General features: G+C 38.2%; 1 protein-coding gene across 10 annotated transcripts in view; it reads right to left on the bottom strand.

The window, feature by feature from the left end:
• LOC143360357 (uncharacterized) overlaps window positions 1-27,569 on the bottom strand; it is a 349,079-nt gene that overhangs the window by 218,158 nt on the left and 103,352 nt on the right. For 8 of the 10 annotated variants that reach the window (XM_076799116.1, XM_076799112.1, XM_076799113.1 and 5 more), the window contains exon 3: window positions 10,880-10,932. The exons of the other annotated variants lie outside the window; for them this stretch is intronic. In XM_076799116.1, the coding sequence (XP_076655231.1) occupies window positions 10,880-10,932 (53 nt within the window). The remainder of the gene's footprint in view (window positions 1-10,879; window positions 10,933-27,569) is intronic. 10 annotated transcript variants of the gene reach the window in all.

The raw sequence follows: 27,569 nt of genomic DNA, 5'->3' as shown, positions 1-27,569 counted from the left end.
GATGCAACGTTGTAGTCTTTGAACTGTTGCGTCTCTTACACGTCTTATTATTGGAGCGACTATTGTAGCACACGCTGCGATAATTCGTTGCTTCATACCTTCCGGAGCATCTCGATACACAATATTTTTCAATGTTCCCCACAAGAAAAAATCTAGTTATCTCTTAATGGCACGTTTTCTAATTTTGGCAATGTATTTCTTAAGAACGTATCATATTTTTGACCAGTAAAAGTGTCGTCAATGAAATAAGGCTCAATTATTTGTTGCCCCATGACCAACGTCTTTGATGATCAATTTCTCGTAGCCAGTGAGGATTTTGTACTAACCAATAATGCGTGTTATGTAAATTAACACGCCCAGTGCTGATAAAAGTAGCCTCATCGGTAAATAGTATTAAAGAGAAGAAAAGTGGATTGATTTGTAGCTGCTCTTGAGCCTATCCACAAAATCTAACACGATTTACATAATCCATGTCATGTAATTTCTGGTGAAGGCTAATGTGGTACGGATGATATTTGTGACGAGTGAGAATTCGTGAGGCACTACTTTTGCTGACTTCAGATTCGCGCTGAATCTGACGTACACTGATGTGAGGATTATGATGTTCCATTGCAATAACATTAATTTCATTATCTTCATCACTACATACATGCTTCTTACGATTCATCTTACGAACAGCGAGACTTCCAGTTTCTTTTAATTTTTTACACAGTCTTTCAAAAATCTTGTGTAAAGGGCATATGCAGTTTGGATATCTTTCACCGTACAAATTTCGAGCCACAATTGCGTTTCTCTTACTTTCTTCATAAATTAGAAGCATCTCTAATTGTTCTTCGAATGAAAATTTCATATTGACTATCTTATGTTCATTAACTGAGAATCTGACTGACACTGAGAGAGGTTGAAAGCCTACCAATGTTTACATTTGACGTAGTGAGCATGTCCTTGAATACATTCCATAATGAAAGTAATAGAATGTAAACAGTCAAATATCTCAGCAACGGTAAGTTTTAGGACAAATACACTTTAGTACTTTTATACTCAGAATACGCCAATCTATCGAAATCGAGCATTAAAAAATTGGACATTCCATTCAAAAAAGCAAAGGTGATCTCTTCTCTACGCCTCCACTTGCAAGAATATCATTTATACCATATTATGTAGTTTCTTAAACACTACAACTTCTGTAAGTAACATTTTCTCGTATTGTTTGAAATAACCAAGACATTCAAGTGGACAAAGCTCGTGGGACACACTGTATATACTACAACCATGCCCGCCGTTCTGTGTATGCCCAGAGCAAGAAAATCGCTGCCCGTACGGGCAGACGCTGAACAGCTCTACCATAAAATGTGCAGAAACAATTTCAAACCAATTGTAATTTCTCCAAAAAACTCCAGACCTGTCATTGGTGAACCAAGTAATCCCACACTGTATGTATGTATGCTCGAATCGAATACCTAATTGCTTTACGCATCATCGTTTTCCTGTTACGATCAATGTTTTGCATTTGCATTTTGCGCAATTGCGAATTACCAAGGTGAACGAGACGTAAAGATTATTTCGTGAATGGCTCAGCAACACTGTATCAACGTTTTTAATTGTAACTGCAAAACAATTACTAACAATGATTCCTTATTATCAGCCTCTCGCTTAATAAAGCAACGTAGTACTCGCATGTGCAATGAGATCCTCGAAAACAACACGAGAGTTATGCAAATTCCCTCATTGTTTCGCTTCATTATTCCATCCGATTACGTAGTGAAAAATGTACATACTAATATCATAAAAATCGCGAAGTACACGTTGCCCGGTAAATTACACAGTCTAACAAAATAACACTTTTTTCGTGTTCAGCATTAAATGTTGAGTGATCCTTATAGATTTTGTCATTCTAAAATCAAATCCGAAAGCAGAATTGCTTCATCACGCAACGTTTTCGAAGAACATTGGTTTTTGTAAAAATGCATGATATTGATAAAAAATGAGGTGTTACGGGAAAACTAAACATACGAGAAAGTTCAGGTTTGAGTCAAAAGATAGAGGGGACTGTCCTCTATAGATCCATATAGCCAATTATATATTTTTGTACTTTCTAACAGTTGTAAATACTTGTTAAAGTTTGAAAAAGAGCTGACGCGGGTACTTTACACGTTCTATTTTCGTATTTATGTGAAAAATCCTTAATCTAGCAGGAATTTACTATACAGGAATGCATTCTACAGACATTTCTGGTAAATAAACCGTTCACGAAAAGTATTTAGTTTGGTTAGTATATGAGCAAGTCAAGAAAATATTTATTGACAGCGGCCATTGCAGCATTTTCTTAACTCGCCAGGGTCGTAGCTATGCGTAGTCGACATTGGTACCACTTAAACATGTCTCTGCTTAATATGCTTAAATTACATCAACTTTTTTGTCTTTTTGGGTGCCAATCATTACACAAAATTATAAAAATACGACATATATTCACATTCCATTGTGGAAATGCTTAATAAACAAAACTAAATACAAAATAAAAACGTACTTATTTCTGATATAAACAAATTTGAAAATGTTAGTGCCTTGCTTGACGCTTATGCGTGGTATCCCGATTTTTACTAATAATTATCAATTAATTAAATGATTATAGAAAATAATAATTATTATTATTAATTATTACTTTCTTTATTATTATTATTATTATTATTATTATTATTATTATTAATGAAAATCAGGATACTACAGGCTAATTAGAAGTTACGTTAATAGAGCGTATCGATTTAAGTGATTTTATGTGATGCTAAATTAATACTTTCGATAACTGTATAGGTTAGGATTTTAGTGTACCGATGGTAATGACTTGCTAAGATATGATATGAATAATCCGTTACTTTTTATACCGCCAGTAGTTTCATAGCTATTCGAGCGGATTAATTTGAATGGGACACATTATACCCATTTATTTACTACAAAATTACGTTGATCCCTATAACACATTTTAAGATCGTTAAAATTGGTGAACAGAACTTGTTGTTGGATGGTTTCAACGATCTGAATTCATATTATTGATTAGTCTCCTTAGAATTATATAGCATGTTTTATTTATTCGAAATCAACTCTGTCAAATCTTTAATGGGGTCTTTTTAATGGGGTATTTTGAAAAATGAATGTATAGTATGTATATGCCAATCAAGTACTAACAATAATTTCCCAAAAATTCGTAGCATGCCTGTCTCGTGGTCTCGTCCTTGACTCTTCCGGTACTTTCCCGCCAACAATAGTCCCCACTACTTACTCTCTCCACAATATAGGTACGTTACAACTTTCAGGCGCGCATGCGCGAAAAAAACCATGCAATATCCCATCATGATTCCATTCTTCCGTAGCTTAAAAACTAAATATGTCAACTCTTTCACCACTTCTATATCCCATTGCTTTCAATACCACTGCTGCTGTTTTTCTTCTTTCCTCTTCTCTAACCAAATATAATAATTTTCGTCTTCGTCTTTGTGCGATTTTCTTTCATGCGGTGTATGAATGCCAACGGTGTTGGCATTATAACCTTGTAATGTTCTCATCACAAGAAGATGCGCGTTTTGGACTAAGACGAGTTGTATTGAATTATGTGCATTTTGAAAATGTCTGCATGTTTAAAATGAGAAATTAAATTTTTTAAAAATGTTTCCATGTGTAATTTAATTATTTATTTTGTTTGGAAAGCACATTCTCGCTATTTCGTAAATCTGACATATTTTCTAAGTGAATAAGTCCCTCTCCACCGCATAAAAAAATTTTCTTTAATGTGTATACTGTAAAATATTATTTGTTATAGCTATTTACAAAGTTTCTGAATATTTCTACCGCACAAAAACAGGTTTGACTGTACAATACTCTCTGTAGCGTGGACACATAGACCCCCTGTCCGCGTATCGAGAGCAATTGGTAGGGATACTTCATTTCTTGGAAAAATATTCCCCTACAGGGCCGTATAGCGGACTATAGTGGGAGAGTACCGTATCTCCCACTTGCGTGTTTCTCATCTCCCCTTCTAAATCCGATAAGAATATGGCAAACACATATCCCCAAAAAAAAACTGATGTACTCCAAATACCCAGAAATACGCATAAAAACTCCTAATGCATAAAGTTCAATGATTCTTTTGAAAAAAGACCTGGCCCGAAACCCAGAATACCCCTTTAAGTATAAACAATTCCATTGAATCCTGACGACTGATTTATTTCTAGAAACAGCAGGCTAACTCGACTCTACCCATTCATGTCGACGCGACGGGCCTTTCCCTTTTGCCAAGATTCACTGCAGTCAGGGCCGGCTAAACTTTTGCGGGGCCGAGTTCATAAATTGCGTGGACCAGAAAAAAACTTCTAGATAAATTATTTATCATAAACACATAGGTTGGCAGATAATTATTATACAATTTCTCTGGCCTTTCTCCTTGCAAAGTCTTCGATTGCATCATCAAAATTCAACGTAAGTTGTAACGCGCGGGGCCGGGTTCCGGGGAACGCGCTGAATTCGCTTCGCGCCGGCGCTGACTGTAGCGTAGTAGGAAGCACGATCCCCGCTAATGTTGACGGTGACGGCGTGATTCGTGGTTAAGGTTGCAATACTTACGTCGAATTTCAAACGACCACGATCTTCCGCTCACGCTCAGCCATGTTGTCGCGAATAAGCTCGTAAACAACTGCCCAATCACAGAACGAACCGGCCGGTGATTAAATTTTTTCTTTCCGTTTATTTCCCGGTCGTTTAATTTACAAGCGATCCAGCCATTTTTCCTTTCACGGGCACGCTTGCGCGTTTTACCGTGACCCGTTGTAAAGCCGATTTAGCAATTTCATTTGCTCGAAAGCTGAAGCCGCGCGAGCCATTTGTTTTAACAACCAAGCAATCGAGCAGAATGAAATTCGGAACAAAACACAGCCATGCCACACGGCACCGCGTAAGGAGAATTTTCGCTTTCAGTATGTCTAGTAAAATTGCGAAATTAAATATGAAACATAGTTCTAAGACGACCAGTTCTAAGTAGTACCATACATCAATCCGCAAACATAGGAATGTACAAAAGGTTGAGCACTTTTGAAATTTATTGTATCTGAGGGAGCTCATTAAAAAACCACAGTCCGATTTTTTAAAGCCTTATATTTTCTGAGATATCAAGGCGACCTTGAGTTTTTCAAATGATATCGTATATTGTTTTTTTGTTGCTACGTTGTAGTCCTTAAAAAGACTAATTCAACAACCTATAACAAAGTACCTTCAATTGCCCTTGGCACTCAAAACGAAGCGAAAAGGTGTGAAGAGTATGTAACTGCATTACTGACTTCAATGTTTCGTGTTGAGGTTCAAGGTCAATTGAAGGTACTTTGTTATAGGTCGTTGAATGATGGACAATTACTGTAATGGTGGCATTGGAAATGCGGGCATAATTTGCGGGTACTGCTCCTTTCACACAGTCCCAACAATTTAAGCGACAAAAATATCTTAATGCTTGAAGGGTATTCTGGTCTAGAACTTTGAAGAAATCGATTTCTTTGTTTTTCTTTTTCTTTCTTTTATTAAATAACACAAAACGCGTTCGAAAACACGCTTGCAAAGGGATATATTTATTTCAATTCGTAAAAACGATAAAATCGTAAATGTGTCCAGTAAATATTCGTGTGTGCATAAAATTGATAGGAAAATTTTTAAACGCATTTATCCGAAAGCTTTATTTTCTAAAATGGCTGACACAACATCTCGAGGTCTATTTGTCCAATAGATCTCCAAGTTTGAAAGGATTTTCGGCAAACTCGTCGATACCGAGTGAACCAAAATCGTTCAAAACTTTTTGATGTTTCCAAATTCTTTATTATGCCAAAAGCTTGAAAAATCAAAACTCACACTTGGAAGGGTCGTCATTTTACTAAATAGCAACGTATGACATTTTAACGGGTAAAGTAAGACCTTTTTTCCAAACACTTTATTCAAGGAAATGCAGCTCGTACCATTTCGTGTATTTCGGTGTGCAAAACTTATATAATGTAATTTATATATAATAAGTAGGTACGCGCGCAGAAATTCAATCCAGAACTACTTTGATTTGAAAAAAGGCACTCTAGACTCTAGACCAGGCCTGTCTAACCTGTGGCCCGCGGGCCACAGTTGGCCGGTTCCCCATTTCTTCATTCTGCTAAGGTGGGAAGTGACGTTCCCCCACTATATGTCACCGTCGTTACGCCAGACGCTCATGGGATTTGTTCCTATTGCGGACCTATTCCTACTGTATATTATAACATAAGAAGGAGCATGTGAGGGAACGGAAAGATTGATGGTGGGGACCGTGTGGCCCGCGACGAAGAAGAAGTTGGACAGGTCTGCTCCAGACCATAGTCACCAGATGAGTGAACGAAGAGCGAATTGAGGGGAAAAAGTTACCCTCTCTCTGCCAGTACCGAGTTAGACACGTGATATGGAACGCGTCACGTGACCGAGTCGTGGCGGAAAAAAGGGGGGATAGCGAGGTAGAAAGAGAAATTAGAGTGTGGGAACAAGTCTTGATCTGGCGACTATGCTCTAGATCAGAGATAGGTATTCTTGTCTGAAATGAGACAAGACCGTCCCCACCATACCGTCCCCTTCCAGAGAAGGAGAAATTGGTAGCGAAAGCAAGCGTTTGAGGGGCCTCCAATCATGCCCAGCACTGCTCTAGACTAAAATTGCTAAATCTCCATAATTGAAGTCGTAGCAAGCAGAAGTTGCTATGGGAGTCGTCGTCTTTGACAACAGGCAGTTCTTCCTTGACAGCTGTGGAGTCTGGATTTTAGCACGAATATTGAATGCGTAATAAGAGTAACAATAAGTAAATACATATTTTTGCAAATTTAGTTGGCTCGCTTCCGTGTGTTCTGTGTTATGATTTTATAAAGATGGACTATTGTATCGGAATAATACAAAGGTATTGTTATACCTCATCGTAATAATATAAATAATTTTCACTTCTCATGCTTGAGTCACCGCAACGAAAGAAATACGGATTATTTTTATTGACACTATATTAAACCTCCAGGAAAGTTAAACCTGTACGAACTGTGATTTAAGCGGTGAACTGTCAAAGAAACATATTGAAGTTGAACAAGCTGATTTTGACGAAACGTATATGCGAGATAATTCTTAGAAAAATACTCGGCATGCATATATTTTTTTATCGACCATCGTCTATGACTTCATTAAAAAATCCACGACAATTGAGGATAAAAAATGTACTTTTTAGGCATTTTCGAAACTAAAGGTTATACGACAATAAAATTTATTTAGACTATGTGTTTTTGAAGTTTATTTGCATAAGAATTTTGTTGACCAACTGCTTATCCATATTTATGCAAACTCGTGTATCTAATCTGTGTATAGACAAAAATAGAGGAAATGTGTTGTTGCAATATTTTTATCTTTGTCAGTTAGCGATAAGTATTAAATATTCAAAACATGTTTCGATTCCGTGGGTGAGTAAATTGTTCGAGCTTGTTTTGTAAAAGATACCGCGAACTATTAGGTGCAACATTTGGAACTATAAATACTGTGTTAATTATCGTTAATTGTTCTTTAATAGTCAAAGCTGGTACCGTAGGTGTTAGTGTGACACGGTAGGTACCTATTCTTATAGTCTCAAAATTGTCTCATAAAAACTTTTTCTGGAAGAATCCAGAATTAGCTGAATTATAGGATTTTAAATGAATATAGCTCTAGAGCTTGAACCGTAACACGAACGGCTTAGGAAAATTGCATCCTCATCACTATTGTATTGAACATTCGTTTCGAACAATCATATTCTATCGATCCGTGTTACAGATGTAAAAATTATTAGTCAGAAAGGGTGTATGTTAGAAATATGTATCGGATAGATGGCGTTGCGGGCGGAATGTGTGTGGTCCGTTTTGCGTTGTCGCGTGCCGATCTAGCGTGTTTCTTTTCCTTGTCTTGATAGATCTCGTTCTATGGTTTTCTCGATCGAAAAGGTTCTGTTCACCATGAGGTTTCGATCGACCGTCGCTATACGGTTTATCATAAGTTTTGTTTTTGTCTTGTCCGGGTGAGCACAACACTGTGCTTACATCATTCTAAATAGTTTTATGTCATTTCAATTGATACTGCAATACTAAAGAGTTTTCCTCCAGAGTTCAAAGTGACCCCCAACCAAATTGGATTTGCAGTAGGCCAATCGATATCTTATCCAAAGAAAATATTTTGTGCCAAATTTCAACCCTATATGTCAACATGGGGGGTAGTAATGGGGTGACAAAAAAAAATCAGGTTTTTCCGTAATTTCTCTTACCCTCTTCAATAGAAAATTCTGAAAAAAATCAGGCATATTTTAGCTACTAGAATGCACATCTATGAATTTTTTCAGAATTTTTAGCTACGAAACCGGATTTTAAAAAATAAAAAAGGATTTAAAATGCCGATTTCTTGTGGCTGTTATGAGATACTAAGTGTCTATTTTTAAAGTTTTAGCATCTCGTTATGGTTGTTAACATATAATTTTTTTCAGATTTTTCAAAGTGGGGCCTCATAGTTAAAAAAATAAAAAACCGCTATGTTTTACCTTTTCCATGCCCGACCAAGTAACATGTTCATATGATTCATATAATTAATTTCTTAGATGGATATTATATGGAATTCTAAATAATATGCATGTATTTCCACGGAAGAGTTCTTACTCCTCTGCTGCATTAGTCTCCGTCACTGTCATCATTGATTACAGGATGTATTTCTTCAGTAGAAAAATTTTGAAGAGAATTTCTGCCGGCCTTACAAATTGTGAAAAATATTGAGCATGAAATAAGTAACAAATAGACTGCGGATTTTATGCATTTATGACAAAAATGAGTAAGTGCAATTTAAAAAAGTGAATGGATTCAAAGAATTCGAGAATGTCGATATATTATTGTTAACATATTACTATTATTAACGAGGGAAATAAATGTTTACTTAGCTCCTGTGTCTTGTAATGTTTGCATACAAATTTTACTTTGCATAAAGATCTGCAGTCTAGTAATAAATTATCGCAGCTATTTATGGCAACACCCAATGATGCGATTACCATTTGCACAGTTACGATATTAACGTTTGATTCCGGCACAACCTATTACATCACATGTATGTATATTCTATATGTACATTCTCTGTTTTTTAACTATGTGCCCCCACTTTGAAGAATCTGAAATAATTATATGTTAACCACCATAACGAGATGCCAAAACTGTAAAAATATAAACATAGTATCTCATAACTTCTACAAGAAATCGGCATTTCAACATTTTTTTATTTTTTAAAATTCGGTTTCGAAGCTGAAAATTCTGAAAAAATTCATAGATGTGCATTCGAGTAGCTAAAATATGCCTGATTTTTTTCAGAATTTTCTATTGAAGAGGGTAAGAGAAATTACGGAAAAACCTGATCTTTTTGTCACCCCGTTACTATCCCCCATGTCTACATATAGGGTTGAAATTAGGCAGAAAGTATTTTCTTTGAATAAGCTATCGAATGGCCTATGGTCAATTCAATTTGGTTTGGGAGCACTTTTGACCTCCTTATCCGACTACACCCTTTGCTTTTTCGATAAATCTTACTCGCGTGGCAGGCATAAAACGATTTTACTAATCACAAAGCTTAAATCTCCGTTCAGCTTTTAGTTGTTCGAATGTAAATGTAAAAATGGAACCACAAAAATCTTGAAAGCTTTTTTACCCACTATTTTCCATATTTTCCAATCAAAAAGACCGTACTTTGATTTCTGTAGCGAAATTTTCATTTCTCGCGCAGAGTGGATCATGACGAATTACTGTAGTCTTTGAAACACATATAATTTCGATAAATGCGACACAATCGCGGATTGTTATGTTTCACAGATGTTGAGATCGCAAAAACAGAAATCGAGAGGCACACCTGAGCAAGTAACTAAATGTCAAATGCCGATCAACGTAATCAGATTTCGAAGCAGACGAAATTTTGCGTATGTTTGGCCATTATTTTCCAGTCCGTTAAATAAACGCCAAGAGTGGTATACAGGGTGTTTCACTTAAGTCTGACCCCCAGAATATCTTCTTTAATTTTGACAAAGTAAACAATCTTGTATCTGTAGTTTGTATGGTATCAAGCGGTCGGTATCCCGCAGGTATTGTTTTTTAATAACACCTAATTAAATGATACAGTAAATAAAAGTAAGCCATTGAAAATTTCATGATCAATCCATCTCAATATCTTTTACATTCTCATTTTAGCATGTCTCCTTACAAACGAAAGTTAAGTTCGACGTTCATCTTCGGAGTTCAAGGTCATTTAAGGATCATCTTACAGTAAATATTTGAATATATTTTTTATAAGGTACCGCGATGCAACACTAAAATATATGTAGTTATTTAAAAAAAAAACATCGATAACCTTGACAATTACGAGACAACACAACATTAAAAATAAAACAACCCTTGCGAGATACTGACCGCGGGATACCATTCAAATTACACATAAAAAATTTGTTACTTCGCCAAAATTAAAGAAGATATTCTGGACCTCATACTTAAGTAAGACACCCTGTATAGTTTATAAATACATTTTATAAATTTAAAGGTATACTTTCAGCGCTTTGTTATAACAAGTATTGAGTACGTTCACCTTTCTCTTTCTCTTCATGGTTCAAAGTGTATTTCCGGACTGGTGACAGAGAACTCGAAGAAATTCAGTTAAAAGAATAATTGGAAAATGAAGGATAAACTTTGTTTGTGACTTTCTCCGTTCAATTTAAAAAAAAAAACTGTATCCGAATTTTGATCTGGTACGCGCGTTATTACATGAAATAATGAAGCATTACACAAAGATATTCCATTTCACATGTTCTACTTACTTTTTCCGGTAAATTCACCGCTCTTCGGGTTGTACCATCAGTTCGGAGATACCCTGTATATCAATGGCGATGTATAATAATCTAATACTAGTCCAACACGCATCGACAGATTTTGATCGATTAAACCGACAACGTTAAACTGGAAGGTCACGAAAAGTGTACTTCATTAATTTCCATAAATTATCCGTTTATCAGAATTAATCTGTCTATACGTGGTTACGATGGCGTATTAAATATGAATGAAACAAGCGTACCGCGATTGAAAATGGAATGATCTAGCCCAGGGGTGACGAACTTCTTCTCCGTCGGTAGTCAGAGAACCCCCCCTTCCGCCCCTGCCGATGCGACGGTTCATCCACTATCCCACTTCCAACCTAAACCGTGTGCCAGAGTGATGGGCATGATACCCCACTCTTCCACCTCTGTTCAGCAGTCAAGCAGAAGGAGCAACTCTCTTTTGTCTAAGCCGGACAGAAGAGTGGGGATGGGAGCAACTGGCTCGCGAGCCGCCAGTTCGTCGCCCCTGATCTTGCGAGATTACGATCGCGTGAATCGGAACTGTCATGATTATGGAAAGACATCCTTGGTTGTGAAGTATTACGAACTGAACACGGGCTCTAATTCGAGATAGCTGTTCTAGTATCGTGCATAGTATTTTGAATATTTATTCACCGAGAAATAGACAGCATTTTATCATAATACTCGACTTGGATGATTGCACGCGTTGTTCGTCGAAATAGCAACCCCGTCGTACTATAGTATCTGCGTAGGCCACTCGCGGTGTTATCCGAAGCGGATAACGAGTCCTTGGAGTAGTGTCGCCAGATGAGGGGAGGAACCACGAATTGAGGGGAATGCAGTTACTCTCTCTTGCTGCCAGTACCAGAATATGCACGACAGAGACGAAACGCGTCACGTGACCGGGCCGCGACGGAAGCGTGGGGAATAGCGCGGTAAAAGGGGAAGTTAGAGTGGGGGAAGAAGTCTTGATCTGGCGACTATGCCTTGGAGTTACGCCTATCTTCGGTCCAGAAGGCGTGAGAAGGGGCTAGAGATAGTACTGGGGGTCAGAGTTGTGTTAATTCAGTTACGTTGTAATTCAATTGCACATTTGAATTACATTGCATTTCAGTTATATTGTAATTCAACTACGTCGTAACTCAATTGAATAATTCAAACCTTCCAATTAATTCAATTACTAATTATTTTAATCAGATGTGTAATTGAAATACAATATAATTCAAATACAGCTCTCCAAATTATGTATAGCCCGGAACTTTCAAGAATTGCCTCGTCCTTATTCATAATACCTAACGCTATTAACGTAATTACTTTGTAATTATAATTCCAGGAGTAATTCAATTGTAATTCTGCACAAGTCTGGTCGTAATTCGCAATTAATGTAATTTAATTACAAAGTATTTTGTAATTGTACTCCATTGCAATTACGAATTACATTGTAATTTAATTTAACGAAGATCTCAATTATAAATTACAATATGATTGAATTACATCGTAATTCAATTACTTTGTAATTATAATTCCTGGAGTAATTCAATTGTAACTCTGCACAACTCTGCTGGGGGTGGGGGTTTGGTGAGTATTGCGTATTCCTTTTTCCAGGCTGCGTGGAGACCCACACTACCCCCGACCTACATCGTGTGTGTGTGTGTGCGCGTGCGCGCGCGCGCGTAAACGCATTCCCCACTTTCTTAACAAAAAAAGAAATATTTACGTAGGGCCCCTCCTTTAGCTACTGGAAAAACAAGTAACGACATCTAACACGATATTTAAGTCTGAATTAGGTAAGTTTTTTTACAAATATCTCGGAAACTAACAGAGCAGCTAAAATTTTATGTTTAGCTCTCCACCGCCGTCAAAATTTCATGTCAATTTGATGTGTGGCCCATATCGTACTATGTCCAAACTAGCACAGTTTTGTTATTTAGATCGTTCTTCTTGCTGTAATAGTTTTCAAGATATTCAACTATATTTGTTCTTGACTTGCCCGTTTGAGTTTTGACTCCCCTCCCCCCTTTGTAATCGCAAATAAACAGTCTTAATTAGATAGCGTTTCGAGTAACAGACGCAAAAAGTATCCAGTGTCTAGATCATTGTTACTTCATTCAATCACAATTAGTATTTCACTGTTTTCATCCATTACTCAACCATTATGAATTTTTGTACTCAAGGTCATCCGTAGGTTATAGTACTAGTAGGTTGGTCTTCCAACGAACCAAATATTTTCACCACCTGATATTTTTGCCATCGTAATAAATGTGCGAGATATTTAGGGACATCTTTTATACAGGGTGGTCCACCCGATTGTTTTGGGTTATAATTCCGTTACCAGTGCAGTTGCAGAAAAATGTCAAAGAAGAAAGGCGAGTGGTTCAAAACATTTTGCATATTATTTCTATTACTATTACTATTATTATTGTTGTTGTTATTGTTATTTTTATTGCAACGTTGTTGTTGTTACTTTTTGCAACAATTATTATCATTGAATGAAAGGAAAATATTACATTTCCACTTACTCTTCGGTTAAAAGCAAACAAAATCCAACAGTTTAAACCATTTAATGAACGACGGGAAGTCTATAATTGATGTATCATAATTACAGCATGAAAGCACACTTTTACTGTGCGACTTGATTTACACCGAGCATAATCTCACGTACGCCAAAAGGATTTAAACTCTCCCCGCTATACAACAAACAGAAATTACAAGAATCTTAATTGGAATGCACGGTTCCGACCGAATTCTTTTTTGACAAGTGCATACACCGACACACATAGAAATATCTCATTTGCCCCCTCGAACTCTTAATTAAAATATCACTCGGTACACGTAAAAATTCTGGAGTAGACTCACCGGCGTTAAGACGAGAACCTTTCGACACGGTTTCGAAGTCATTCAATTATGAATTACGCGCTGGATTCCCTATCCGAACCTCGCTTTAATTAAAATTTCAAGATGGCGTGAATAAAATATAGTGAAATTCGAACGGAGGGAATTACTAGAAGAGCTGAAGCTATGTATAGCTTGAAACGTGGAATAATATTGATGCGATCCATTAACCAATAATCATTACTAAACTGCGGATCTTATTGTTAGTTTATAAGCTTTCATGATCCCCTGGTAAACGCAAAACTATGCTTTTACACGCTGCTGGTCCTCACGATGAAGAAAATTTGATATATTCAAAATTTAATTTTTATGACGATAAACTAGGGAACTTGCATTATTGTTAGCTCAAAACAAAAATATTTTTTACAAGCGATCACTCACTGCATATCGATAAAAAATTATCTGTTTAAAAAAGTGTTAAGTACATTCAAATTTTCTAACGGTAATGTACCAACATGCAGTACAAAATATTTATAAGATTAAATGTGTAGAGTATTTAATCAAAGTTAAATTTTTATCTGCATTTTTCGTATGTACATGTACTGTTGGAAAAATAATTGTATAGAGAAATTCACGCTATTAAAATTCTGCACAAGTCTAAAAAAAAGGTAAAAACATTCGTGGAATTTGATGCACACTTTCCATTTTAGAGTATAAAGTACCACAATCGTGTGTACAAAAGCCCATTATTTAAAACTATTAAAGATGCAAAAACCTTTTTAATGAAAATGAAATGATACAAGTTGGCAGAATTAGCGTTGCAGAATTCTTTTTACATTATTAATTTAAAGGAGAGGTTCGTCAATTTAGTACTGTTTTCGTTAGTGAGTTTGAGGATGACTTATAAAAGCAACCTATATATAATACACAGGATAGCTATCTGAAAATAACCACTTAAATATCACCTTTAGTTGTAATGATGTGATAAATGGTTTTCTCTGAAATTTTTATGGTACCACAAGACGATTGCCTTGCACAGAATTTTCATTCTCAAGGTCATTTTTTTCGTAGTTTCCAAGATCATCGATGTTTCCTTGCATATAAATAAGCGTATATTTTTTTCCTTTGTATATTATAGCTGACAATAAGCATTCAAAGATGATAATTACATGATTCTGAACTGATCTTTGACTTTCAAAGTTGACATCGTACGACACCGAAGGACGTGGAAAAGAAAATAATTACAGCTCGTGCAGTCGTAAGGCAATGTATATTTTATTTGGCGTGGGGGGGGGGGGCACTATCATTCTGAGCACTTGACATAAAATAATAACTTAAAAAGTAAGTGATGGATGGTTTACAAATACAGCAATACTAGTGGGTCAGATCTTGTAGGTAGTGTACACGTTGACGCAGATCATCACCAATGTATGTATCATTGGTACATTGGCGTATACTTTATTTTTTAATGTTCCCCATAAAAAAAAAAAAAACTCGAGTGGATTCAAGTCAAGTGAACGTGCCGACCACAGAATTAGATCAACATCATCGGAACCCTAGTAGATTACGGTAAGCATAAACATGGTCTTCGTACGTTATGTTATACTTTATGAAGAATAATTAGTTCGAAGATCATTTGTAGGTCAACATATTATACATGGTTGAATTTCTCTTTTCATTAGCTATAACGTTTACATTAATCAAAATATAACGTCATATTTGGAAAAATGCAACGATGACCTTAAAATATCGAAAATATTTTTCTTATATTTTTTTTAGTGTTACTAAAAACAACGGAGGTATTCTCGGTGAAAGTCTTAGGTGACTCACCGTGTATATAATTACATACTCATATGTAAACAATCATACGTAAGTGTAGTTAGCATTGCGTGATGAAATCCATCATCGTAAGAAAAAAAATTGCTTCAACGAGTTAACGTTGATTAGGTTATTACAAAAGTAGAGTGGGACATAATACCTGATTATTGGCCGTTTGCACACAGATTGGCGCACAATTTGCCACGAGTTTGAACAATCCACCGTAAATTCCGCACGCCAGGCCACTCGAGTGCTTCGCAGCTCGAATTAACAACGACCAGCGTAATTACAATTCGAAATAATGGAATTCCGAACTAGCTCTTGGACACATCCGTGCAATTGCATGGCGGTTAACACGGCTGGCTTTAAATGCTCCCACGCATCTCGAACCCCAGTAATTCGTACCTCCAGAGACGAGCAGAGTTTTATTGCAATTACACAATATGACAAATTCAACTGGATATTACAGTGACGCACGATGAAACTTGAAAATTACTCAATTTAGGGACTCTTAATATTACCACTTTGTTGTTCAGCAGTGGTCCGTTAACATATGATACACCATATAGATACGATACGATTTGTTGTTCTTTGCGTTATACGACAAGCTGCACAGATTAATTTGTGGTAATTATACTGACAGAAAGCGGAAAAAAGATAAAAATGGTGTTGGTGACTACAATGGAATATGTATTCTCACATCAATTTCAATTTGAACGTCAATTTTTAAGAGAACGGTTCATTTTTTATCCATGGTTCTTTTGAGAAGTTTGTTCCTCTCGATCAGTAGAACACGATATAATTGTAAAAACATTTTGACCTTGAAAAAGTCGGTCAAGGTCAATTTTGGTTTTAAAATAGGTACGTGAATATTTGCTGCTTGCCCAGAGTCTGTAAATACGCAGTAACCTGTGCTTAAATGACAAAAAAATATTACTGAGAAAAATTCTCTGATATTGTACAAAAAATTGTTAAAAAATTGCCAATAAAATGTTAAGATTTCTAATTTTTTCAAACATGTTCGCAAAATCCGAAAAGTCATAAAAATATACACATTAATAATCACGATGAAACATAACTAACATCATAATATAAACGTGGTACTTTGAAAACTTCAATATAAAATCGGAAATGTTATACTTTCAGATTCTTTTAAAAATCGATTTTGCAACCAAATATTCTGAAATAATTCACTATTATGTGTGCTATTAGGTAGAATGTTCATGAATTTTTTCGTAATTTGTTGTAGAGTCGAATAGAAGGGATAGAGCATAATTCGTTAAACTGTGTTCACCCTATAGCCACCCTCGTGGTAAGGGTACCGACTTAAAATTTGTCACAGAAGGGTTTGTGTGGGAGCCTTATCGAATGGTGTGACCAAAAATTAATTTGGTTTGTGGGCACTTTGGACCATCTTATCCGTCTATACCCTTTACAAGCCCAAATAAAAAAGCTATGAAGAGCGCGTTTTACTATTTTTTTCATAACTCAGACGCAATGTTTCAAAAATAACCCCTGAACGGTACGTGATGAGGCAAAGATATAGCGGGACTTGTATCATCATTTTCTATGTAGAATGTCACTATGGCAAAAATTTTATCTTTATTTTTTCAAGGTCACCATGTTTTTCTAAATGGGATGTCATATTTTTGGTTTGATATTATAAAAGTACAAGAACAAATAAGTTCAGAATACATTTTTGAAATGACCTTGGGGTAATCGAACATTTACACATACTTCCATATGCATGGTTCCAACATGATGGTGCTCCGGCCCATTATGTTTTAATAGTAAGAAGACATCTAAATGATATTTTTCCAAATCGATGGATCGGTCGTGGAGGACTTGTAAACCAGCCGGCAAGGTCACCAGATTTAACGGGTTTAGATTACTTTTTATGGGGACACGTAAAAGGTATTGTTTATGAAACACGGCCAACAACCCGAGAAAACATGAAACAAAGAATTCTTAATACATGTGTCGCAACACGAAAAGAAACGATTACGCTTGCGACCAACCGTTCATTTCGCAACAGGCGACAACAATGCATACGAGCCGAAGGCAGACAATTTGAACATGAATTGTGAAACACACTGATAACATATCGATTCTTGTCCATTTCAAAGGTTGCTCATTTTTTCAACCCTGAATTACCTCAAAGTCGTTTCAAAGACGTATGCTGAACTTGTTTGTTCCTGTACTTTCATAATATCAAAACAAAAATATGGCGTTCCAATTAAAAAACGCGAAGTGATCTTGAGATAACCTTGAAAAAATAAAGAGAACACTTGTTTATGTCACAGTGACATTCTACATAGAAAATGATGATAAAAGAATGACACAGTAATTAGCAATGAAAGCACAACATCGAAACGAATCAGCTATACAAAATTGACAGATTGTGTTCGATACATAATGTACACGGTAAATTGAATGCACGAATATACTCGACAGGATTAAGAATTTATTTTCTACAACATTATAATTGCGACTCTTTTATGTAAAACGTTAAGCACAATTTTCAATTATCTGTTAAAAGTTGTAACTGATGGGAAAACTGAGTATTTCATTACGATCCTACCGAGATATGCAACCGACGTCGTTTGCCCACGAGGATAGCATGGAGAAGCTTGTGGCGAAGTGGAATATAACCATAGGCATCATTAAAAAACTTATGGCGTGGAATAAAATAATAGGCAACGGTGGAATGTGGTATAACTGATAATATATACCTGAGCAGCCTTTTACTGCCTCGAGATTTTTTATTCACTTTTTCCTGATTGCATATACCACAACTGACATTTAATAACATTTTCTCGAAATGGATAAATATTCACGTTGTCGTTCGTTTAAAAACCGACAGTACATTCTCACTAACTCGATTGCACATAGAATACGACCACATTAATTCGCGTAGCAAATTTTTGAAAATGAACGAAATCCATAGCTCTTTTCTCATCGACGCAGCTCTTTGTTTTTATGTATTTACGTGAAAAGTAATTGAAACTTTGATCGTAAGGGGTCAAGTCGACGACTAATGACACATACCTGTACACCTCCATCGCCTAATTCCATCGGATTGGCTGGCGGTGAGACAGAGACTGGATAGCAATGTGTAGTAAAGTCGGGTGTCCCCGTGATTGTCCCGTGTTAGGTGGACTCGACAAAAGGTCCGATTAGCTCGAGAACTGAACTACAGATTGCGAAGAGCTGTAAGCAGCTACGCTAAAGGACGTTCTGGAACGAGAACGCGGCTGCTGGCCGAGTTCTGCATCGGTTAATAGGCCGGTCTGACCTGCCTCAAAATCAAGTATAGCCAGCGTGCATGAAATGCTCGGTCGCGATGCGACGGTTTCGTCGGGGGATCATGTTTTCGACGGTTGGCCGGGGCAGTTCTTCTTCTCGGTTAAAACGCGAAACCGGTACCGGGAGCTTGTGAGCTAAAGTGTGCAGAGCAAAGGAAGAAGGGGAAGCCGAGGTGAAGGGTATGCGAACGGTTCGCGAGGGGAGGAAGAGGAGAAAGGGGAAAGGGGAAAGGGGAGAAAGGAGAAGGGATAGACAGAGGAATCGTTTTGGTAGAGAGTCGAAGCTTTCTGTTCGGGGTTCCCATCGGGGACCGAGCACGTGTGCGCCGGGGTTGGCGGGCGCGGCCGCGCAAAGCCGCTTCGAGAAGGGGATTGATTGTCAACGGTCGGTCGCGGGCAACGATGTCGTTGCGAGCTGCGACTGCCGATCGCCTGACCTACCTTAAAGGGTTTCATACACTCAAATATTTTCACTCTGCTCGACGAGTGCACGCGCCCTAAACTGCACATGTCTCGCAGTGGTTCGAATGCCACAATCAGCGGGTTACCGACAGTGTTTTCGTCGACACAACTTCGCTGCTATCCTGTTCGCTGACAATGTTTATTTACCGATTCGTTCAAATCACCTACGATCATTTCATCGACAATTATTTACCGACATCCTCTTGTGATTTACAAGAGTCTTTAGCAGGGTTTGTAATAAACATTTACGTTTCTTTCAATTCTGTTCGAACTTATACGTTTCGCTCAACAAAATATCTGTTCCTGTGGAATTTTTACGAAAACTATTGTTACCCCCTGAAACATTAAGATAATTCAATGCTCATAAAATCGTTTTTTTTTTCGAATATCTCCTAAATTATAGACTGTGTCGAAAAATGAGTTAGACAAAACCTGTAGATCGGAACAGGCTACGTCTTTTATGTCCTGTTACTTTTTTTCGTAAAGCAGAAAATCCCCAAATAATAACTTCTGATCCGACTAAGTTAGCCTCCTGGATTCGTTTATATTTGTACATTCCAGACGAAGACATCCTGCTCATCGATGTTCAAGATTTAGTGGATGTACTCGGTACACGAAATTTAGCAAGAGAGCGCAGATTTGGTCGGGTGGATGTAAAGTTGAGTATCCACTTGATTCTACTTTGTTTAAATAAGAACGTAGAATTGCAAGAGCAACTGGCTCCCTTCATCAACAGAAAGGATGCATTAAATATGTGTATTGAGGTAGCGGAGTCTTCAATTGCACTCGAACCGAGTTCCTTACAGGGCTTGTCAACAGTAATGTGCCTTCTCCGTAAACTAAAAAATATGTCTGTATCGCTTCTGCTATGTCAATCGGCACCTATACATATCCCGAATTTGATACTACACTAATACTATTAACAAACAGATCCATGAGTACAATAAATGAAATCTTCCGCTAATTTCTTTACTAATTTGTCAAATTAATATCACTACGCAGGACCGCGCAAGATCTACATCAGTGCCGGGAATGTTTGCTTCATTTGAGGCAAAACCGCCCCCACCATAGCGCCCACGGTATGCCCCCACCATAGCCCACCATAGCGGCAACGAAGACGCGAAACACCAGCACACGCGACGAAGGTGCGCACTGCACGCAAGGGAGGATGGTGGTGGTAGCAAGCGTTCGAGGGGCCCCAACCGTGCCCAGCATTGATCTACAGTGATCCAATATTGGACTATACTACTTGAATTTTTTTGAGAAGTTAGAAAAATTGGATCGCTACACTTAACGTGAAAAAAAAATGTTTGATTGAAATTGCAATTGGTCGAAATTATAAAGAAAGTACTAAAAGTTGTATTTTGCAACCTTTTCGTGTGGGCTTATATTAAAAATTTTAAAAGTGCGTTTTGTACATCTGTATCAATTATACATATTCTGAATATTTCATCTAAATCGGTCAACGTTGCTACGTCAATGAGCTAGGTCAATGAGCTACGTTAGTTTAAGGATGAAAGCTTAAGGGAGAAAGTCGCAGAATTTTGGCCTTGTCAGGGAATTACGCCCTTATGTGATCATTTTGAAACATCTGTAGCTCATTGCAACGTTGACTGATTTTGATGAAATTCTTAGAATATGTGTAATTCATACAGATCTACAAATCGTACTTTCCAAATCGTAAGTTCCAAATACAACTTTTAGTACTTTCTTTGCAATTTCAACCAATTGCAATTTTTGTAAAAACTTTTTTTCACTTTATGTAGCAACCAATTGTGTTAACTTCTTAAAAGAAAATCCAAGTCGTATGGTCGAATATTAACAAAGATATACGATTTTTAAAAGTGTCCGAATATTAGTGGGAGTCACTGTACGTGTTCACACACGACTGATTCTCCCTTGTTTCTCATTATTCCTCTCCTCACGCATCGCCACTAGGCGTCGCACAGTGGTTTCAGTGGTTGAAAAAAAGCCAATTTTTTAAATGTTAAACGCACAAGCTTTTCATTACGGTTACGTAGTAAGAGGAAAAATAGCGCTGTAGAAGGGGAAGGGTAGAGTGGGAGACAAGTCTTAACCTGGCGACACTGCGTTGAACTTCCCCTTTACGCATTGTAAGTGTAACTGCTAGAAAACTCGGTACAAATTTTTTTCTTGTCCAAACTATCTTGCCTAGCCTATCCATAAAATTATTCAACGAGAAACAACGTGGCACGACCCAAATCCCGATGGCCGCGACGCTTACAAAGCTCCCTCGTACATCACGCACTCGGCGTTACGCCTCTCGAATAAATATCCTAGTGGCTGATTTCAAGGTAACACACGAGGGCGCGATCGTCGTCCCATCGTGGCCATAGATACACCACGTTTCTTTTTGAAGTTCGTCATGGAACGTGCCCACGCTGGGACGGCTTCCCTGAAATCGATAGAAATGCGCGCACCAAGCACGCCAAGGTACTGCGTCGCCGTCAACGACGACAACCACGACGCGACGGTGACGACAACGACGCCGATGTCGTCGACGCGGGTTCGGGGGGCCGCTGGTGATACGCTCTACGAGCGGACACAACTAAAGCTGCAAATGGAATCGATGTTTGCACGATATCAATTCTCGGATCCTTTAAAATTGCTGAAAAGTGCTAGGCGTTTATTTACTTGGGCGTTCGGCGATGGGCAGCGTTGAATACTTTCGTAATTGAAATACGTGTAAAATACCGAATACAGGACGATTTATACTTCCCGGAGATGGTCCGGAGAGCATGGAAGAGCTAGATACAAAAGCAGGGTAACAAAATGTCTGTCGACAAAATCTCCGTGTTCGTGGCGATAGTTCTTCTCTCCCGGACCGGGAAACGGCTGATCATTACCAGATGGCCTTTCGAGAGCGCGTTGACAGTTCCCTGCTGTTCGCGGCACAAAAAAAAAGGATTTTAAGGGCTCCACAGGTCCTTAGGTAAATTATCGGTGTCTGTCCTCTACAACATCATGGAGATAGGAATCTCTTGGTGAAACAATCACACATCCTTATATTATACATATATTGTAAAAACGAGAATAGTTGTTATTATTTTAAGGAAATATCCGAATTAGAAAGGGGATCATTCCGTGTGAATTAAATAATTTTTTTGGGACTATGTTTCGAATTTTTATGAAATTGAAATACAATGAATCCGCGTGTTATGTCAGCAGTCCGGGCCTTGTCGTCCTTTAAGTTAGAAAACCACTATTCTTTGATGCAGTGCCGAGCGTAGAATAAGACAACGATACTCGTCACCAGTTACCGCTCGCCTCGGAGTGTAAACACGTCCTAATTCGTGTGTCTTACACGTTATATGTCAAAGTCTATTCTTTGATGCAGTGCCGAATGTAGAAAAGGACAGCAAAGCTAGAAAACTTATTTATTTTGCATTATTTTTTTATGGGAAAAATTTTATGGAAAAATGCCACGAATACGTTGGTGAAAGTTCCATGAAAAATAATGAAAAATAGAGGTTTTTTTATTGGATTAGTAGTGGTCTCTTGGTCTCCGACTCTTGTTATGCTTATACTCCTCGGCGGCGGCGGCTCTCGAGCTTCTTGGCCCCTCACAGGGTATACCCCGCGGTAGTGGGGATAATTCCGTGACCGCTAACTTAGAAGCCTCGGCGACTTATATCCCGGATTCCCTGTATATCGCCGGATGTTGTAGTTCAAGTGAAAATAGGAGCCTTCCGGAGCTTGTTCGGGATTGCAGGTTGCCGTAGGCGGAAGGCTCCGGCAGGCTCGGTGGCTGAGCATCTGCCATCGGCCGAGTTCATAGGAATCTCCGGGGTGCAGAGATTTAACAGAATCAGAAGAAATAAGCATTAGAATTCACAGTATTTGAATGAAGGAAAACAGAACTAAAGATATAGTTTAACCTCTTCCCGTGTTTTAACGAGTCTGACTCGTGATGAAGATTTTCGCTCAAACGTAAACATCACGAAGAGGACTCGTGGACTGAAAATCGGACGAAACGTAAACATCAAGAGTCAAACTCGCGGAATAATTTACAAATGACTATATCACAGGTATTTACATTTCGGTTAGTATTGCAACTGTTTCCAAGCATCACTCTGGTCTATTTGCAACGCGTTGACCCCTACCGCTTGGACCCGGATCTCGCCGAGCAAAATGGCACGGGGAGGGGTTAACAATCTTAAAATTAATCTGTGAAGCTGATTTTCATTGTTCCTTATAGTACTTCGAAAAATTGTACTTTGGCCAGCTTTTGGGCGTTCTTGCACACTATTGTGGCATCCGGAGGCAGTCTGGGATCCTGGCCGAGCTCCGGAGGGTTCCGGATGACGGAGCTCGTAGGCATCTCCGGGGTGTAGAGGGGAGTAAAGTGTTCTGGGGATCAGGTAGCAAACCCCCACGGTGCGCGGCACTTGGCCTTTGGTGCGAGCATCTTGAGCGCCTCTCAAGTGGCCTATCGAGGGGCTCAGGGACTTGGAAATGCAGAAAACGGGCCCTATTCCCTGTCCAGTCCGTCTCCGGGAAGTATAAATCGACCCTACTTCTGTTGAATACCTTGGTTGAATGTCAATTGACGAATGTCTTGGCATTTTGGACTTAGCACCGAATAGTCTATTAAAATACATACTATTCCATTTAGAAAAACAAAGTTGACCTTCACATGACCTCTTCGCGTCCACATAGAAAAAAGATATCTACATCGGAAAGTGTGGTCCCATGATACCGTTAAACTTTTGTCTGAGGTATTTTTTAGTATCATCAACAGTTCCGGAAATATTCTCGATTTCCAGATAAATTGGGACACCGTGTATATGTACTGACAATATTCAAGTAGAGGGACATAAGTTCGAGCACTACAAGCTTCCAGGTATATAGTAGGCACTTACATATTGAAAATTATTTCAATATCTCGTAAATTATTAGATCTAGGTCATATGAACGTCAACACATGACTCATGATACAAGAGGTAGGTCTTTCCATTTAAAGAAATGAAAGTGACCTAAAGATTTCCGAAACGCCTTCGCGCACATAAAAAAATGTTTACATCACAATATTTCCCCCTCTCACCATGCAACTTTATATATATATATATATATATATATATATATATATATATCATTTTCTCATGTTATTACCAATAAAGCAAATATTCAAGGTGTGCAAGTTACGTGGTTTACCCTATATATTCTGTAAAACTGAAACTAAAAATTACTATACGCATCTTTGTATTAATAAAAATTTAAGGAAGAATGATTCACTAACATCTAAATAATGGCATCTTCAACTTTTTGAACGTTTTCGAAACGTGGAATGAAATTCCATAATTGATTATTTTGTAAAAGCAATCGGACCAAGTGTTCTAATGATATTTCTTTCTTTTTGTATCAGGGTTTTGCACTCTTCAATGAATTTCAATTTGTTACTTGAATAAAAAAAAATAGCATTTCCACATGCTGATATTTTTCATTTTCAAAGGTTTCTATGCTATTCATGTCAAATATTACGAACAAAGACGTAAATAAGAATTAAAAAAATAAATGATATCGCAGCAGCAGATAATGAAAATAAAACATGTTACCTCACCATTGTATTTGTCGGTTTTATAGTTTTGAAATATGGCAAAGAAACTACAGTGCCGTTTCAAAATACGAAGTAATTTCCATTTTTATAAAAGAGAACACTTTCTGGTCCAACGATGTACAGGGTGTTTCCGAAATCGTGGTACAAGCGGTCGGGTAGCGATTCTACATGCAAAAACAAGTCGAAACGAAGAAATAACATTTGTTTGTTCGACGTCTCGTTTTCGACAGAAACGAGCTTGAAAATCTGTGAAGCACGCGTGCTCCAGTATTTGCAGGAAGTAGAACCGGTAGGTCATGAATGAAAAATATTATTCCACTTCTTGGACTTGCTTCTGCATGTAGAACTATCAGCCGGCCGCTTGTATTACCGATTTCGTAAATGCCATGCCTATGGAAGAGTTTATCGAGAACAAACCCCAAGTTGATTGCCCGTCCGAGAAAAAAAAAACGAAATGCAATTTGAATCGGGTGGAAAGCGATCTTGCGGGAACTCGAATCATGAGAAAGAGGGGGGCGGGGAGAGGAGGGGCGATGTGAGAGCGTGGGAGGGAGGGGGAGAGTGAGATAGGGGGGAAAGGGAGAGGGAGCAGGGTGAAACTTGGGCAAGGCGAGGTAGCTGTGTATGAGGATCAGTTGGTTGAGGGCGAGGAGTGTGTATCGAGGGGGATGGGGAACGACACAAGCGGCACATATCGACCAGACTGCGAACGGGCACCAGTTGTGGACGGGGGTCAAGGTCGCCGAATGTTCCACGCCTGCCTCCGTCATACAACAACGACGCCCAGCGTCAGCGTTGGCGGCGCCACGTATGAACGTCTCTCTCTTTCTCTCCCACTTTTTTTTTCTTTCTTTTTTGTCCACATCCTCTTCTGTCGACCCCGGTCGAGCCGAGCCGAGCCGAGCCGAGCCGAGCCGAGCCGGCTGTGGACGAAAGCAAGCCTACGCTTTTTCGCGGTTACGGTACTCCCGAGCAGACGAGTTCCTCTCACTCCCTCTACTTCTCGCGGTGCGCTCCTCGAATAATTAAGTAGCCCCTAGCTGGCCTGCCGCGAGATCCGAGAATCGATTATACCCTTAAAGGCTATCGCCATTACGACACGTTACGTAATTGTACTGAGGACTGTAGGCGGCTCGTACTCCGGGATTCGCGGAAATTCGTGGTACAACGATCTTTGATGCGAACATTCATTTATAATGTTTATTAGAACGTGTTTGAACGTTTCAATCGTTGGAACTGCTGGCACTGCATACTTCTACCACTGCTCCTAGTAGTCGTGTGTTAGGTAGTCCTGCCGTGATATCGTATAATCCTTTTAATTCTTTACAAATTAAACCCCGTATCGATCAGACCAAATACTCTACAGGGTGTTCCACCTAACTCGAGCATCTTCTTAGATATTTTTGAGATATTTTTATCTCGCTTGTTTCTTACAGAAAAAAATTGCAGAGGAAAACATTAGTCGGTTAGTTGGTTATATTTTTTTCTTTTTTGAGATTTCACGGTCATCGAAGGTTTTTTAAATGGAATGATATATTTTTATTATCCCTATGCGATAGCCAAGGTCAAGACGAATTCAACGACCTGTAATATTATGACCTCCACGTGACCTTGAGTACGAAAACTTCATAAAAGTAGGACATTTGATGTAAATAGAGAAATAACGATGACATGACCCCCCTAGGTTTTCAAGAAATGTTCTTGAACCTTGATTAATGACTGTGAACACGCTCACAATAAATTGTAAACACTGATACAAATTCTTCTCGTTTCGGTGACTCTGATCAGTACGTTTCAGAAATTCATCAGGATTTATTCGATTGTGAAAGATAACGTTACTTCTCTGAGACGATGGTGTACAGTGATGCAGAAAAGACAGACATGTTTTTAGTTTATGGTGAGTCAAAAAATAACAATACAAGCATCTCAACTGTACGCAGAAAAATACCCTGAGAGAAATCATTCTTCTCTACAAAGTTTTGACCGCATATTTCAATTGTTTTGTAATACAGAGAGTATTGTTTGAGGGAGGGAGCTTGCTATTGGAGAAGATGCCGAAACTTTTGTATTGGCTACAGCCAATATTGATCCTACTATTTACAAGTTGTCGACAAATTAGACGTTCTGTGGGCATTTCCAAAGCAAATGTGTCGCGAATATTACAATGTTATGTATTTCATCCATACCATACTTCCTTACATCAGGAGCATCATGGCAACGACTTTGAGAATTGTGTTGCTTTTTGTACATGGACATTGCAGCAAATACAAAGAGATGAACATTCCTTTTATGACGTTCTCTTTACTGACGGAGTTACTTTTTCTAACCACGGACGACTGAATACACATAATATACATTATTGGTGCACTGAAAACCCGAAATGACTTCGAGAAGTTGAACACCAGCGTCCATGGAGTGTAAATGTATGGTGTGGAATCGTTGGCGGTAACAAACTCAAGGTCGCACGAAGGTCATAATACTACAGGTCGTTGGATTCGTCTTGACCTTGGCTATCATATAGGGATAATAAAAATATATCATTCCATTAAAAAAAACTTCGATGACCTTGAAATCTCAAAAAATATAACCTTGAACTAATGTTTTCCTCTGCAATTTTTTTCTATAATAAAAACCAAGCGAGATATTTTAGTTAGGTGAAACACCCTGTACAATTATA

The sequence above is a fragment of the Halictus rubicundus genome, chromosome 13 (assembly GCF_050948215.1).
Source record: "Halictus rubicundus isolate RS-2024b chromosome 13, iyHalRubi1_principal, whole genome shotgun sequence".
NCBI lineage: Eukaryota > Metazoa > Arthropoda > Insecta > Hymenoptera > Halictidae > Halictus > Halictus rubicundus.
Note: the sequence above shows the minus strand (reverse complement) of the source record. Positions and strands in the feature narration are given on the sequence as shown.